The sequence below is a fragment of the Pungitius pungitius genome, chromosome 21, assembly GCF_949316345.1.
Source record: "Pungitius pungitius chromosome 21, fPunPun2.1, whole genome shotgun sequence".
Classification (NCBI taxonomy): domain Eukaryota; kingdom Metazoa; phylum Chordata; class Actinopteri; order Perciformes; family Gasterosteidae; genus Pungitius; species Pungitius pungitius.
The window spans coordinates 13,283,812-13,301,320 of NC_084920.1; the positions used below are offsets into that span (position 1 = coordinate 13,283,812).

Here is a 17,509-nt window from a genome sequence, read left to right on the forward strand (position 1 = left end):
ATCAAATGCAGAAATGACAAATAATCTGTATAAACCTAAAGGACATAATTTCATGTTGGGCACAAACCCACAATGTGGTAGCAAAATATTTAGGTGTATCAGTGTTCCATTGCTCTGAAATAAATAAAGGCACTGTTGTTCTAGCTCATACAATACTGTAGTGTGAAAAGGCAAAGGCATCGTTGTGTAAGTCGTCTCGGTTCAGACAAAAGAATTGCAACCTTCCTTCTGTGTGTGCGGATCTGCACCGTACACACTTGGCCTTTACACTGCATATGTTGACTTAGTATTGGGTTTCATTACTTATTAGCAAAAAACCCAAGAGATACTTTGGCATTTTTCACTCTAGTTTGTCCTTACCGAGCACCTGTTGCTTTTTTTTTTCTTTTCTTTCTTTTCCTTGTTCCAACGTGTCAAGGACAATTTAACGCGCTCTGTAAAACACTGGTGGCATTTTCGACACATCACCGGAGCCACATGTTGTTGATACCATTGAAGGGAAAGCGAGTTAATATATCATTATCCCAAAAACCAACTTTGATTTATACATTAATTAAAACGGTTGGCCCTGAAAAGAAGCTTCCCCCCCCCCCCCCCCCCCCGAAGGAGTGCGCAGAAAAGTGAAGTAGGAGGTGCCTAAACTGAAGAGATGTTTCAAAAAAGTTTCTGTGCTACATCAGTATCACTATTATCCGCACAGCTACCATGTTATCAATGGAGTCATACTTATTGCGCCACATAGAATGAGGGGAGGGCGACTCGGGAGCTCTTTACAAGTTCCGGGCCTGGCCCCCACCCCCCCCCCCCCCCCCACCGTTAAGTCTGCTGGTTATGGCAACAACTGGTATGAGGATCAGGATGAGACTGGCTACGGGCTTTTGGAAGGAAGGCACGTTCGGTAACGTCTAGGTTAGGCCTCGGCGATGGGCGGGGTCCTGAGCTTTACTCCCATGATCGCTGTCGTCCGGTTGGCTGGTTAGACAGAAGCAGCCGGGATGGTCCTAATGTGCCGGTCTGGTTGGCCCGAGCTGGGGAAGTGTGACGGGGGGGGGGGGGGGGGGGGGGCAAGGGGGGCCAATGAGCGCAGCCAGCGGGCAGAGATGGGTGGGTCATCGGTGGGCGGAAAGGTCAGAAGGTCAAGGGGTCATGGGTTAGTTGCCGTGGCAGCTAGAGTTAGACAGACAGAGACGGACAGACGTGGAAAGGAAACAAAAAGGGCACATGAAAGGGGACATAAAAAGAAAAAAAGATAGAAGAGAGATTAGTGTCAGCTAGTGGCGTCAGGATGACAACAAGGCAGATCTACTGCAGTCACACAGCGTGAGGGGCGCTGCCCTGCGGCCCGCGCAACACCTCCACGAGCCCGGCGGGACCGGCCGGCCCGGTGAGCGGAGCTCTCGGGTTGCTCGTGAAGGTGTTTGAGGCGGGGCGGGGGGGGGCGTTAAGCTTCAGGAAAGACGCCCCTCCTGCCGAGTGATTGTTCTACACACAGACAGAGAGGGAGAGACAGCGTGGTTCCATGTGGGTGAGACAGTGACCTTTATGTCCACAGAACAGTGTCTGGGCCTCAGAGATATATATATATATATATACACATGTTCTTCCACTCACTGACACGTCGAGCTATTGTTTAGCAGCAGGCCTAACATTAGGATGATTAAGAGCTGTGATTAAAAGATTATTGATTATGGTTTGATCAATTTGCTGTGAGGAATTAGAAGGGCACCGACTGACTACAGTGAGCAAAGAGGCCACATAAGAGAGAGCGATGAGAGGTTAAGAGATGGTGATTTGAGAAGGACTAAAGAAACAATTTATCAATAAACAGACTAACTACAAGAATTTAGAGGCTTTGGTTTTCTTTAGAGATTTTTTTTTTTTTCAATAGTCATCTTTATTGCCTTTTAGTGTTTTTTTGTCCATCGTGTACAACAAGAGCACCACAGCTCTCACACAAACACACGCAAACAAACACACACACACACAAACTCACACACGCACGCACACATATACACACACATATAATGTAGCTAGCTAGTCCATTTCTATTGCATAAAACAGTCACGAGGCCTGTGAATCGAGAAGGTCGCCTCATCTTAAATAGACAGCAGAACACTGCCTTCATTGTCACCTTTCGCGGTGACTAAAACAGTAGTAGCTACACACCTTGAACAAAAGTTTGAAGTTTACATGGAGACACTTCATCTATAAAAAGCGTATTGTAAAAACAAAAATAAAATTTTACAAACTAAAAAAGAAAAGAAAAAAAAAATACTACAAGTATTTCCAAAGCGATCTTGTTCCATAAGCTTCATATAAGCACTTAAATCCTTAAAATCCCTATATACAAATTTATTTTGCAGCTAAATACATGGTAACAGCACCCCTCAGGCTAGGAAATATATGAAAGATGTAAACAGCCCCAATGATAAAGTCCAGTGGGCAACTGATAAGACCAAAACAACAGTATTTCATACAAAAGAGCTTGTAACACAGACTTCAGTAGTTATCACACTCTGTGTTTTAGTAGTAAAGATCATATTGAAATGAATGACCTTCAGAGAAAAGACAAACACTGCTACTTTAAGTGTCAAATAGTCGTTGGGCAAAACACAGGATTGAATTAAAAAACATTTGTGGAAACCTACAGGAATGAAGTTGGGTATAAATAAAACCTCCCACAGTTATTTCTCGAGTCAAAAAGTAATAGTAGTAGAGATAAAAAACCACAACGGGAACCAAACCAATCGGTTCTGAGAGAGAGAGTCACAAGGACCGAGTCACATGAACGGAGCGACCCATTCTAATCGAGAGGGTCCCCCCCCCCCGGCCCGCAGGCCGTCCAGTTCCATCTACCGGGCGAGCAAAGGTAAGCGCTGCGTCTGTCACCGTTCACATGGTTCCTCCCGGTGGGCTCACTGATTTTCACTTTCACTGCAACAAACACCTTTCACATTTCTACTCCCGAGCCCAAACAGCTTGGGAGCTGTTTTTTTCGCCCGATGCAGTTACTTCTTTCTCTCTTTCCGTCTTTTTCTTTTTTTTAAAAGGCATGCCGTATCACGGACGCGTGTAAACTGATTTTGGTCCATTGGTCTGCATGCATGCACGCACACTAACACACACACACACACACACACACATACACATAAAGTGGCTGGTGAGCTAACTAACCTCTGTCTGGGGTCACTACCCTTTGGTAAGGATGGATTCTCTTGTCGTGGCGTCGTACCTTAGTGGTCATGGCACCTGCTAACAGCCATCGACGTTGCCAAAACAGAACACAGAAGGTTACTCATCAGAAAGACATCAAACAGTCCACCCATGGCACCGACATCAGTGAAAGCAGGAATTTACAAAAGTGTTCAAGGCTGAGGGTGAAAGTAAATCAAAAACATCTCACTTCTAAGAGACAGAGTTCTCGTTGTTTCGTGGTCTTCTGTTCTCTAAAGAAAATATTAATCCAAACCACTAATTTCTTACTAAGCTTCACTAGCAGATTCAACGTTGGCTGTAAGCAAAAGTCACTCTATAGCTCTGTGATTAAAATAAGCTTTAACATATATTAAAAATCACAAACAGCGGCGCTAAAAATATCTATCGGTTCACGAAAAAAAAGTGTTAAAAATTACAAGCAGAAGCTGATCTATTAAAAAGAAGTTAAATAGCTGTCACACCACATCACTAGTCTGCTAATACAAAGAGGAAATGGACAGGAATGGACACTTGACTACAGAATGACTGTCGAGGAATCTGTCATCCTAAAGTAGGAGTTGGGATGGGGGGGGGCGGGGGGTCTCTGCAAGCCAGTCCGTGTGTGTGTGTGCTAGGAAGGGATGCTATCGCCTAGCCTTTGGTGGGGAAAGCCATACCTGCAAAAACACAGGAAGAAGGGACTGTTAGCCCAGCAATGAGCTTCGGCGTTCTTGTGGATATTTTTGCGGATGTATTACAAGAGCTGGATATGGATGCCAATTTGTCCCAGTGGGTAACCGCGGCAACGCAAACACGGGGGGGGGGAGATCAGGCCGCCGCGAGGTTCTGCTTCACGAACGCGTCGATGACGGGAAGAAAACATCGGGGGTTTGTTTTTTCGCATTTTTTTCAGGCTTCCGCTTTCGGGGGCGTTCTGAAAGAGCACGTCGCAACATGTCACACTTACAACACAATAAAGAAGCAAAAGCCAAAGTGTAGCTTTAGCCTCACAAGCCAACAGGGTGCCATTGGATGAAATTCTCAAATATGAAATTTGCCAGGAGTAGGAAACGGCGCATTGTAGACTGAATCGAGTCAAGTGATGGATGACTGCATTCAAAAAAATTGGCGTGAATTTTTCGAGATCACAAATGAATTTCCCCATTAATAGATAAAAAAAAATGTAAACAGCCAATTATGACTCTTGTTGAATGTGACGTTTGCACAGCTCGTCGCCAAGGACTAACAGACAGGATTTTTGCCGCGCGCGATGGGTGAGCCCCCCCCACTGGAGTCCGCTATCCAGTTCTCATAATACATCCATTGACTCTGTAACGGCCGATGAATGTTTGACTTCCAAATACCTAAAACTCCAGTCGAGTCAATCGGGTATTCCAATATGGAGGGCGTGAGTGTGTAGGGGTACTCGTAGGGCGTGTAGATGATTCCGGATTCGGGCCCTTGCTGCAGCAGCGTCTGGTGCGGGTTGCCTCCCTGCATGAGGGCGGAGCTCTGGATCTGACGAATCAGAGGCATGAGGGTGGGCGTGTTGACGGGGGTGGGGTTGCGCATGGAGGGAGGCAGGACGGGCGTCGGCCCCGTGATGATCCGAGGCCCCTGAGGCGTCCCCAGTTGGAAGCCAGCGGTGGCTGTGCGGGCGGCGCACGGGGCGCAAAATAACGCAAGCACGCGCACGCCCACACACACACACACACACACACACACACACACACAATAGACAGGGGAGAAGAAGAGGGGACAAACAGTCTATTTAGCGGGAGAAACAGAGGCATTGTTCGCATGTACAGTGGATTCCTGTACCGAGACCCCTCCTTTGTCACCCACCCACCCTCCTCCACATGTTAACCATGAGGTCATCCTTACGCGTCTTGACATTGGCGTCTCTGTAGGTCCCATTGAGAATCGCCAGCTCCATCAACTGCATTTTCTTCAGGTTGTCCTCCCCCTCGGCCTACACCGGGGCAGAGCAGCACAATCAGCTCACTTAGCCACGACGGCCATTCGACAAGTGAATGAATTAACTTTTTGTGGGCGTGTGGTTCGAAAAAAGGCAGCAAATGTTACAGTGAGCTGACAAGAATTATGACGCATGGGGAAAAACTGTTTTGTTTGTTCTTTTGCGATAAAGATTGAGGGTGTGGGTGGGGGGGGGTGAGCATTTTTAGATCTCAAATTCCTAAAACAACGTGGTGTCAAGGGTTTTTCAATCATTTGTTTTAACATAACTCAAAATACCAGTGTATCTGTGTTAGTGTGAGGTCAATGACGAACACGAAAACTATTCCTTTTAAGTTTTAGCGTAAAGTAATTTGACTTCTTTGTCTACGGTGTGTGTTCACTCATTTGCGACAAGTTTTTTCAAAGATGGAAAAACTCCATATTCCCATAATCACTTAACTCTGCTTTCACCCCTATCATCAGCAGCCGCAGCCGACCGGAGTAGATCCAGATTAGCATCCCAATGTGCTGAATCGGGAAGTGGTTCTGAATGGAGTCGTGAGATACGGAACGATTCCCACCCCTAACAATAACACTGACTGAAAGGAAGATGACCGGACTTTGTACACGGGCCGCGCCAACCACACAAGACATATTTAACTTCTTAGCTCCGGTTACAGCTCGGTGAAAAGCTCGGGCTGATTTACAGTCGGACAGCGAAGGCCGGCTGGGTCAAACCAACACATATCATCAACTTAACCCTGCACACACACACACACACACACACATTTACCAACAGAAATGAACATGATTACCTAGCGACACGTCTTAATCGTTCTAAGGTTTGCTGATCAGAAGTGGAAGTGACGGCTAAGTGACGGCGATAGAAATCACCCTGCTGCTCTTTTTAGTTTTTCTATTGTTGCTAATCATGCAGAAAGGAAAAAAAGGAGCAGGGTAATTTTCAAAAACATGTGCTTTTGTGTAAAACAGAATGATTCAGATTCAGTGTGTGTTTGTGCAGTGTGTTCATTGTTTGTCAAGTTTGTGCACGTTTATGCACGTGTGTGAGTCCGTAGGGGAGGTGGCGGGGGGGGATGTAGGTGGGCCGCAGAATGTGAGAAATGTTGAGGAGCGCAATCAAAATGTCCTCTTGTGTGGACAACAACAAAAAAAAAGGAATACTGTAGCCAGTAGTTGGGGATGAAGTGAGTTGTGAACGAGTGAAAGGAGTGATGGAGTGGGGAGAACAAGTGAACAGACCCTCCATTCATTCCCTCAGCCTTTCAAACAACCCGGGGTTACCATGGAAACCCCTTTATACGTGTCTCCTAATTACCCTAACCCCTTACACATACTCTCTCATACACACAGAGACACACAACAACACACAAAAAAAGACACAAACACACAGTTTTTTGGATTGACAATCCGTCTTCCCCCCCCCCCCCCCCCCCCGTGCATGCCAACGCGGGGAACTCTCACCCAGTCACACGCACTTTTTCCAGTCCGTCCAGACCATAATATTTGATACTCACAGCTGGCACGAGAAGTTTCTTGACCTCGTTGATGGCCCGCTGGAGTTTGATCTTGGCCCGGTTGTGTGTGTCCTCCACTGTGATCAGGACGTGGAGGTCCTCGCTGAGGTGCTCCCAGTTGGGCTTCCCTCGGTTCATCTCCTCCTGGAAAACATTTTAAAAGCCCTGTTTGAATGCGCCACACAAGCTCGCTCCATTACCGGCAGAGGGAACAGGATTTCACTATTCTTCTGGTTTGGCTCGGGCTTTTGGATCGGCTTCAAAACCAGACACACACACACACACACGCACGCACGCACGCACACACAGACAGACACATTCGAGGCTCAAGGTCAAACTCACCAAATGATCGTTTTGCTCTTCGATGGTTATACAAGTTTGGTGTTGCATTTCATCGACGACACTCCCCCAAATCCCACCATTCTTCACTTTTAATCCCATCTATTTCCATTTTTTAATCTCTCACTGACATTTAATCCAAATTAAAGCCGAGTATATGGTCCATTAATTGATAAACATTTAACAATAACACAGTTTTGCCTCCTAACTTTTATATGACATGGTTGTTCTTGTATACGGGGTCATGTGATTTGGCTGTTAATTCTCTTAACAGAGACGGTTTTTTTTAATCTTTATTAGACGTGCTTCTTCTCCTGCAGATGTACATTTGAAACTCTAACTTCAGTTCCTGTCAAATACCATTTCTATTTTGAATAAATGAAAGTTAAAGTGTTCATGACTAAAGGATCATTCATCAGGTAAAAACAGCAGATTGTGGACTTGGTTGGTCGTGTTTGTTGATCTCCCGATGCGTTGTTCATGAAGCAAAACAGGTGCACAACTTTGTAGTCAGCTCAAAATATCAAACCCCAGCTGGATCCGCTCAGCTGTACTGTGTCTAGTGATTTACAGTTTTTCTCCATTGGTTTGGCTCAATTCTTGAAACAGAAATTACATTCTCAAAGCTCTTAATGCATTTGGTAAAATAGCCTATATGGTTCAGCACAACTACATAGATCACCTTCAAAAGGTCATATCTCACCCAAAACCGTTAACTCAAGCTTCAAAACCAAATCATTTTCTCATAAAAATAGTCAGTGCCCCCAAAATGAAAACTTCCTTCTCGATTGCTGTGGCTCATCTATCTAGCAAAAGGTCATATCTCTCCCAAAACAGACAACTCATCAGTCACAACGAATTCCTTTTCTCATACAAACAGTCAGTGCCCTCAAAATGAAAAGTCCTTTTGTCATTGTTTAAACACTGCAGGTCAAAATGTTTAGTTGTTTTGTCACTATGGCAGAGGACCATTGAAATCCCTCATGTCCACCAGTCTTAGCCCAGTCCTTCATTGACAATGGTTACTGTACTGTTTTTTTTGTCTAGCTAACAGAATAAAATAGGATTTTAGGGTAAGATTAGCCTCCAAGGTTTGACATCACACATTGCACTCATACTACCGGAAATTGTAATTGCAATTATCATTCACAAACATAAAATAACTTCCATACATCAAATTACATTACAGTTTTTCTCCATTGCTTTGGCTCAATTCTTGAAACAGAAATTACATTCTCAAAGCTCTTAATGCATTTGGTAAAATAGCTTATATGGTTCAGCACAACTACATAGATCACCTTCAAAAGGTCATATCTCACCCAAAACAGTTAACTCAAGCTTCAAAACCAAATCATTTTCTCATAAAGATAGTCAGTGCCCCCAAAATGAAAACTTCCTTCTCGATTGCTGTGGCTCATCTATCTCTCGAAAAAACGACATTCTCAAAGCTTTAAATACATTTGCCAAAATAACCTAGATGGTTTAGCAAAACACTATGGCACACCTGCAAAAGGTCATATCTCTCCCAAAACAGACAACTCATCAGTCACAACGAATTCCTTTTCTCATACAAACAGTCAGTGCCCTCAAAATGAAAAGTCCTTTTGTCATTGTTTAAACACTGCAGGTCAAAATGTTTAGTTGTTTTGTCACTATGGCAGAGGACCATTGAAATCCCTCATGTCCACCAGTCTTAGCCCAGTCCTTCATTGACAATGGTTACTGTACTGTTTTTTTTGTCTAGCTAACAGAATAAAATAGGATTTTAGGGTAAGATTAGCCTCCAAGGTTTGACATCACACATTGCACTCATACTACCGGAAATTGTAATTGCAATTATCATTCACAAACATAAAATAACTTCCATACATCAAAGTAAAAAGCAGCATAATATACTGTAAAATAAACACAGAAACAAAAACAATGTAAATTATATGCATACTACAGTACTGTAAATAAAGCCGGTCAAAGAATAGATAAAATAAAGTTCTAGTTTCACCTGACTGTCAATTGTTGTAATACTGTGAATTTATCAAATGTTATTCATGGTATAATGTTCTTGAGTAATTTTGACAATTGAACAGACTATTGTGCATGTGATGACTTATACAATGAAAATACGCTGAGACGTTTTGGAGCGAAAAACAATTAGACTAAGAATCAACAATCAGTTTAGATCAACAAGATCTATTCACTTGGAAATTGTGCTAAACGTAGGCTACATGTACTTAATCATTTGCAAAGATGTACTGAGACATTGAGACATGTACTTAGACATTTACAATTTAACCAAATGAATGAGAAATTCAATTCTGTATTGAGAAATTGCTAAGTCGTTTGGAGGTTTGTCCATGTTGTTTTGAGAATGTCATTTCTGTTTCAAAAAATGAGCCAAACCAATGGAGAAAAACTGTAAAAAGCAGCATAATATACTGTAAAATAAACACAGAAACAAAAACCAATGTAAATTATATGCATCCTACAGTGCTGTAAATAAAGCCGGTCAAAGAATAGATAAAATAAAGTTCTAGTTTCACCTGACTGTCAATTGTTGTAGTACTGTGAATTTATCAAATGTTATTCATGGTATTATGTTCTTGAGTAATTTTGACAATTGAACAGACTATTGTGCATGTGATGACTTATACAATGAAAATACGCTGAGACGTTTTGGAGCGAAAAACAATTTGACTGAGAATCAACAATCAGTTTAGATCAACAAGATCTATTCACTTGGAAATTGTGCTAAACGTAGGCTACATGTACCTAATCATTTGCAAAGATGTACTGAGACATTGAGACATGTACTTAGACATTTGCAATTTAACCAAATGAATGAGAAATTCAATTCTGTATTGAGAAATTGCTAAGTTGTTTGGAGGTTTGTCCATGTTGTTTTGAGAATGTCATTTCTGTTTCAAAAAATGAGCCAAACCAATGGAGAAAAACTGTAATTAGTGAGTATTAGCATGCCATTTTGCTAAAGTAAGGCGGTTTCTGTGGTAAACGTTGGCTGATCTTCAGCGTATTAGCTTTGTCACGGATGACATTAGCTAACGTATTACTTTTCTTGCTGAGAATTAAAGGAGAATCCCAGCACCACTCCCATTTCTTTATGCTCCATTTCTTTATGTGTCCAATGTTGTACAAAATCCAACCCATCTCTTAAAGTCACAAATTAGAAAATGACATATTGACAGTACATCATCGCCTCTCGTCGACAGAGAGCTTTTCGTTCCACCTTCGAGTCGCTCTGGAACCACTTTAAACGCTTTGGGTTTCCATTGTCGCTGATAGAACTACCTCCGTTTGAACACAATCTGACCTTCATGCGCTGGAACTACTGGCAAGGCGGAGGGCCTTTCAAGCCAGACCAGCTGTTTCCCCCCCCCCGTTTCCAGTGTTTATGCTAAACTAAGCGAAGCATCTTCTTCTGATCGGCAGCTTCATGTTTAACAGAAAGAAACAGAGAATGAAAAGCGGCGCCAATTGTCTGATTCGCGTGTCACACCGGAAGGTCCAGCGATTTCTTCAAGTGCGCATTCAAGTGCGTAGTATAAGTTAAACCTGAAATGGTGAAGTCTTTTGACTTTGAGTATTGCGTGCAGGGAAATTCTATCCCGTGTGGGTGTTTTGTCAAGTGAGATGTATCATTTTGAAAAACACCAAAAGTCAACATCTTTCTCCCTTCTCCCCGCTGCCTCCCACTGTGTCTCTGTTTTCCTTCCTCTCCGTCTCTGTGTGTGTCTCTCTCTTTCTCTGAGGGGCGTGCGGGGTAGGGAATGTTCCGGAGAGAGAGAGAGAGAGGGAAACAAGGGGAGGGGGAGGAATGCTGGACTTGCTCCACCTGCCGTTTGGAAAGCTTGTGCCGACTCCGTCCAACAGCAGACACCAGGGGAGAGGAAGGGGGAACAGATGGAGGAACACCGGGACGGAAGAAATGACAACCAGAACCTAATTTCTCTAGAAAGCTTGGCTCCAGAGATGGATGGATGTATAGAAAGATATACAGATGGATGTATAGAAAGATATACAGATGGATGTATAGAAAGATATATAGATGGATGTATAGATGGATGTACAGACAGATATATAAATGGATGTATAGACGGATGTATAGATGGACATATAGATGGATGCATAGGCGGATGTATAGATGGATGTATAGGAAGATAAATAGATGGATGCATAGGCGGATGTATAGATGGATGTATCGGAAGATAAATAGATGGATGTATAGACAGATATATAGATGGATGCAAGGAGAGGAAGGGGGCTTGGACAGTTACCGAAGTTCCGATGACCACCAAGTTATTTGAGGGATTAGTTTGATTAGTGATTTTGTGAAATATGCCTATTCACTTTTGAACTAAAGGTGTTTGCATGATTATGGTATAGAATAAAATGCTGTGCTCGAAGAAATGGACTCTGGTAAGTCAGAAAGCTCCATCCACACAAAATGAAGAATGCAGAGATGCAGAATTCAAAGGTCCCGGGATTGCGCAACAGATGGAATCGGGGATAATAGCAACATAAGAAATGCAATAGAGATCACACAGTGGAGTTTGTGCCGTTGGCAGCTAACAGTGACTCATTGCTAATGTTGTTCATTCACTAGCGAGGTTTGAGTCTAACTCTGTCCATTGCACCCACATTAACTTTTGCATCGTGAATTTACTGACGTATGAAGTGGCGTCCACCTTCTCTGCAGCCGTGACCAACAACTGAAGAGGACGGCGTGTTACCTTCTTCTTGTCCCTCATGGAGCCTTTTCCTCGCACCATGATCTTGCATCCGGTCTCTGCCTCCAGCTGTTTTGCTGTCAGTCCACGTGGGCCCAGGATCCTCCCTACGAAGTTAAACTGCACCGAAAGAGCAACAAATGAAACCACACGGACATATTTCCCCCCCCCCTCACATTCTCAGACCGTCTTTTTTACAACGTAGCGTGTCGGTTGTTTGTGCATCTGTGCTGTGTTACTGACGGAGACAGGAATAGCTCGTTGTACGGTGCCGTTCTCTTACCCTTATCTGTCACTGGGACTGAGTGATTAAGCAGACAGCTGCCCCCCCCCCCCCGTGAGGGTGCGTGTGCGTGATTGTGTTTGTTTCCTTGCCACTATCCCTCTGCCTCCACCATTTGTCTCCCCCCAGCATTTGTTCCTGCTTTTCTAAACTCCACTTAAGTTTGACCCAGGAACCTCTGCAACACGCCGCCGCGAATCCAGATAGAGGAACCTCTCTCTAAATTTAACCCTGATTTTCCAGTATGTGCGTGCGTGTGTGTGTGTGCGTGCGTGTGTGTGTCCTGTTGGCCTCCTGTCATGTGAGTGAGGACAGCCTGTCATTGTATTCGCTGATTGGCGAGCTGATGTGTGGAGAAAATCATGTGAGCCGTTCGATCTGGATCAACGCGACTCACATCGAAGACTGTGACGTATCGGTGCTGTCTTCCTGTGTAATCGTGTAGTAATGGCGTGGTGACTTTTTGAGAACAAATCGGAATCTTACAATATTACTGTAAACACTGGGTTCATTTTTGATCAATTCTAAATTGACATTACATCATTCGGGTGTGAGCACGGGTGATCTCATGTAAAAGCCTGCCTCCAACCCCCTGGCAGCCCTTTCGGTAACTAAGAAGAGATTAAGTGACCCGATAAAGTAAACAGAAACGCTTCTGAAAGGTCAAAGGGCGCGGATCGGCCCACTCACGTCGGGGTACTCTTTGACGGGCACGTAGAGCTTCTCCTGCAGCTGAGCCACGGGGCCGACGGCCTCGGGGAGCTCCTCCATGTCGCGCCCGTTGAACATGCCGCCGTTCACCGTGTCGTTGTACATGTCCTTGCGTACTCTGCCGATTTCTGGGAGACGGAGACAACGACAAAAAATTAGGGGGGGGGGGGGGAGGTGGTGAAGTTAGGGCAGGATTGAGGATCCGCGAGAAGTGGTCGAGGAGCGACAGCGAGTGTCACGTTTCTTCAGGCGGTGAGAGTCAGGGTCACCGGGGGTTACGGGGAGAGTGTGACAGCAGACAGAACTGGAGGCCCGGGAGAGGCAGTCCGAAAGCATTCTGCGGCACAATGTAGAATATGACCCGTCACGGGCCTTTTCTTTGACTCACTAGTTTCTCTTCTTCCAGTTCTTTCTCCAACTGTGTTCAACACACACACACACACACACACACACGTTGCTGTCGAAAGCACACGGAAAAGTCACACGTGTGGGGGGGGCTAAAGAAACCTCCTCCACCTACGGGCCAGTGCTCATGAAGTTCTAGTTACTTGATTCATTGAATGAATCTTCTGGAGAAACAGCAAACCACTGAGTTGCGGTCATCTCTGCATTAAGAGTGACTTTAACGCGGTGAGAGTTCTTGACTTGGTCGGTTTGTCGACCTGTCGGCTTGTTTACTGTTGTTTCCGATGACCGATGTTTGCCTTTGATGCCTTTGTAATGACACACTAGCACAATAATAACTGACTACCGCACTACACAAACATATGCAGCACACACACACACACACAGACGCAGACACCCGGCTTGAACTCTCACATACACACACACACACATTGCAGAATAACTGCCTGGAGGCACAAATATCATCTGACCTAAGCGGCCTGAAAGGCATGTCTCCTTGCTCAGGGAGTGATAAGTCTGACCATAATAACTACAGTAGGATCCTATAATTAAAGCCACAGCTACGGTGACAATGATCCTCTAATAACCAGCCTCACACCAAGGGGACACTTAAAAAACGCAGACATCCACAAACAAATCTGCACAGCCAAGCAGGGCTTTTGTCGCACTTCAGTTAAAACAGGGGAGGGGGGGGGGGGGAATTGAGAAGTGAAAGAAGAACAGGCCGAGTGGAAGGAAGGAGATGTAAAGAAGGGGGGAGCTGGCCGCGGGCCTTATCTTAACACTTTGACCTGTCATCGGTTTATATATAGAGCGGACTCCAAATATGCCACAAACATGCGCCCTGACAAGTGTGTGTGTGTGTGTGTGTGTGACGGGCACCAACTTTTTTTTTTTTTTGGGGTACTGTGCCCTTGTCCACATTACTCAGGCAGAAGACACGGCCAGGCTGAAAAACGAGCACAATGCTTTTCATTCTAACCGAGGGTGTCACATCATGGCGGCCGAGGGATGAATGTGCCACGGCTGTCAGTCTCCTGCACGAACGCCGACCGGAGATGCGAGGTCGACCCATTTGTCGGGGGGGGGGGGGGGGCTGTGGAGGTCGCGTGGGTGGAAGAACAACCTTGCTGCGTCACGAGACCCGTCACAGGGCGCGTAGTCGGGACCTCGGTGGTCCTCGTGTGCAGCAGCAGCAGCAGCAGCAGACGACAGGACATTACGCAAAAAGGGTGCAAACTCCCAAAAAAGTCACCTTGAAAAACTTTTTTGGTTTCTTTTCTGCAACAACTTGAAGGCGATATTTTGTGGATATTTCTAAGGCGCTTGGGGATGGGCGGGGGGGGGGGAATTGTTTGGCACATCAACAAGTGGAGTGCACTGATAAGTTGCACTGACTGCAGCCTCCGGATCGAATATTTTTACACGGTGACATGCTGTCGTTCCTGCTCGGGGATGGGCTGCAGCATTCACATAAGCCTGCGCATTAGGTCACTGGGAAAGACTAACAACTGCCTGTTTGTTCCCATCACCAACTGCCCCTCTCTCTCTCTCTCTCTCTGTGCGTGTGCGCGCGCGCGCTCAAGGGCCGCTCTGAACAACATTAAAATGGGACTTGAAGTAAAGAAAAGCATCCTATTCACACATCCATTTGGGAATTGACAAACCACACATCCACTGAGGAATTCTGCGTAAAGCAACATATAGGCGATTGGGGCGTGACAAGTGCTTAAAGTCCTTTGGGGGGTGGGGGTGGGGGGGTTACCTTCATCCAGCAGGCGCTCCAGGTGCGTGAAGATGCCGCTGAAGTTGGGCAGGGAGCTCATCACCTTCCGGTCGTTCATCAGCTGCATCAGGTAGTCCGGGTTGGACTTGGGTCTCTCCTTCACCTCTGTCTCTCCGACCATGGCTTCAACTTGTAACAATCAAGTGACCTCGCTGAACGTCAGCGGAGAAACTTTGTGGTGGGGGGGGGGGGGGGGGAAGAAGAAGAAGAAAAAAAAACACGCGCTCACGCACACGCACACGCCCGGACACAAGCGATGCGAAGGGGACCCCAGGGGACCCGCTGACCGCCTCTCCGTTAGCGGATCGAACTTGGATCTCAGCACCGGTTGAACTGACTGCGCTTCTGTCCCCCCGCCCCTCCCCTCCTCCCCGGTCCAACTCTGTCCGGAGTTTGAAAAAAGTTCCTTCTTTTTCTTTTTTTTGAAAGGAGTTTGGCTCTTTTTCTTTTTCTTTTAGAGACTTCTGGGCTTTCACTTCAACGCACTTGACTTTCTTCTTCAACGGCTACAGGGAAACCGCAGGAATGGCCCGTCAACTGGTGTCCTCCGCCCGGCTGCTCCGTCACTGTCCGCCCGGTGTGTCGGTGTTCAGCGGCGGGTCTCGATCCAAGATCATATGATTACAGTACGGCGAGCAGCACGAGTGGGCTGTCAGGGGCGCGCCGCGCGTCACCGCTATCTCAGGGGAGGAGGCTCGTGCCCGTCCCCTCAGAGACCCCGCCTCTCTCTCGCGCGCTCTCTCTCTCTCTCTCTCGCATGCACGCGCGCAATGGCACGCACGCTCACACGCACACAATACGCCCACGGTATAACAATACAGCAGCCCCACATATGTATGGACACTTGTTACTGCCCAGCACTTGTCCTGTGGTGTGTGTGTGTGTGTGTGTGTGTGTGTGTGTGTGTGTGTGTGTGTGTGTGTGTGTGTGTGTGTGTGTGTGTGTGTGCGCGCGCGTGTGTGTGTGTGTGTCCAGGTGCCTTCAAGTACCAAACATCCATTTTAAACTATTTGTACAGAATATTTCCCATTTTCATCCAATTTGAAGCACTTATACACTGATTAAATTAAATTACTAATGCAACAATTAAGAAGAACAAATGGAAAATTCTTCAATATTCAGCAAAAGTTACTTATATCATAAGAAAAAGTACTTGTATGATGTCTGATATGGTTACATATAAACTCATTTGATTGATTATATTGATACACCAAGCAGCACCTGCTCTAAGTGGAGATATTCTTTTTATATATCTATTTATTTATTAGAGTTTAATGAGGTGTTGTTCCACTCGGAAAGGTCACCAGATAAATCTGAGGGGTTGCGATGAGACTAGAGAGGAATAAAGAAGATCGGATCACCTGTTTTAGAACTTTTTTTTCTGATTTATCGCTGTATTTTGAAGTAATGCAGAAGTTTATTGCGTTGGGCTTGAAAAGGTAACGTAAGTTTAACCCATTGAGAGATTTCAGGTGTAAATATAATTTCAAAACATTTCAAACAAACAAAAGATCTTTTACAAGATCTGTTAATTTACTTTCAAACTTTCTCTTTGGAAATAAGCACATTTCGCTGATCCTACTTCGGTATTAATGAGCTACTCTTAGCAGTCCGGTGCTGACTCTAACGTCCACTAAAGCCTCTCGGACCTCTTCACGCAACACGGTACTCGTCTCTCCCTCTCGCTCACACCCTCCAACTTTCAGGACTTCTGTCGGGGATCCTGAAATAATAAGAAGGTGCGACGCTTTGAAGACGCACAGATGGATGGACGTGTGAGTCGCTGCTCTCCGGGGTGGCTGGAAGGGAAACGTTATTGCTGAGGGGACAGATAGGTGCTAGTGGCTAAACTTAACCTGCTGTAAATCACACACACACACACACGCACACGCACACGCAGGCGAGACGACATGTGTGACCGCGCATGCCTTCACTTGAGCCTTTTGTCAGGCCTCCCACCTGGCTTCTCTCCTCTGTCCACTGTTATGCACAAAGCACCGTTTGGCCTCGTAGGATCAAACTTGAGCTTGAGGCTGGGTGGGATGCAGCGTGTGTGTGTGTGTGTGTGTGTTTGTGTGCGTGTGAGAGAGAGAGAGAGAGAGAGAGAGAGAGAGAGAGAGAGAGAGAGAGCAGTGGGAAGTGTAACAGGGCAGCAGCAGTGTCGGTAATGGCTGGTCAGCTGGTATGGCGAGTATTCAGGGCGGGGGCAGTGCATTGTCCTCTCATAGATCCAACAATGCCCCTCTGAGCACGGCCACACATCTACCAGTCACGGGCCTCTCTCTCCCTCTCCCTTTCCCTCCCTCTCACTCCCCCCCCCCCCCTCTCTCTCTCTCTCGCTCTCTCTGCCTCTGCTTTTCTTTCTCTCCGCCATATTTATTCAGCCCATAGTTTTGGAAGTTTGGAGTGACATGCGATACGTAGCGTAACAGCCCCGCCCTATTGGCTTAAACAATAAGATCAAGATGAGGATGTCCAACCTGTTTAATATCACTTCAAATCACGCCATCACCATTTTCTCTCTAAATGCAAAGCAATGTATGTATCTCTT

The 17,509-nt window shown here is 45.6% G+C and overlaps 1 protein-coding gene across 4 annotated transcripts; it reads right to left on the reverse strand.

Moving 5' to 3' along the window:
- Positions 1-1,066: 1,066 nt before the first annotated feature.
- On the reverse strand, positions 1,067-15,628 carry qki2 (QKI, KH domain containing, RNA binding 2). 4 transcript variants are annotated; one of them, XM_037463456.2, is made up of 9 exons: positions 14,938-15,628; positions 12,747-12,895; positions 11,777-11,893; positions 6,693-6,836; positions 5,080-5,167; positions 4,560-4,844; positions 3,873-3,896; positions 3,175-3,252; positions 1,067-1,167 (listed from the first exon to the last, which is right to left on the reverse strand). In XM_037463456.2, the coding sequence occupies exons 1-9, from the start codon at positions 15,077-15,079 to the stop codon at positions 1,145-1,147; spliced, it is 1,050 nt and encodes a 349-aa protein (XP_037319353.2). In that variant the 5' UTR covers positions 15,080-15,628; the 3' UTR covers positions 1,067-1,144. The 4 variants fall into 4 exon arrangements, with proteins under 4 accessions (XP_037319353.2, XP_062416185.1, XP_037319352.2 ...); XM_062560201.1 differs by lacking the exons at positions 1,067-1,167; positions 3,873-3,896 and having other exon boundaries at positions 3,032-3,252; positions 14,938-15,626; XM_037463455.2 differs by lacking the exons at positions 1,067-1,167; positions 3,873-3,896 and having other exon boundaries at positions 3,032-3,872; positions 14,938-15,626.
- Positions 15,629-17,509: the final 1,881 nt, after the last annotated feature.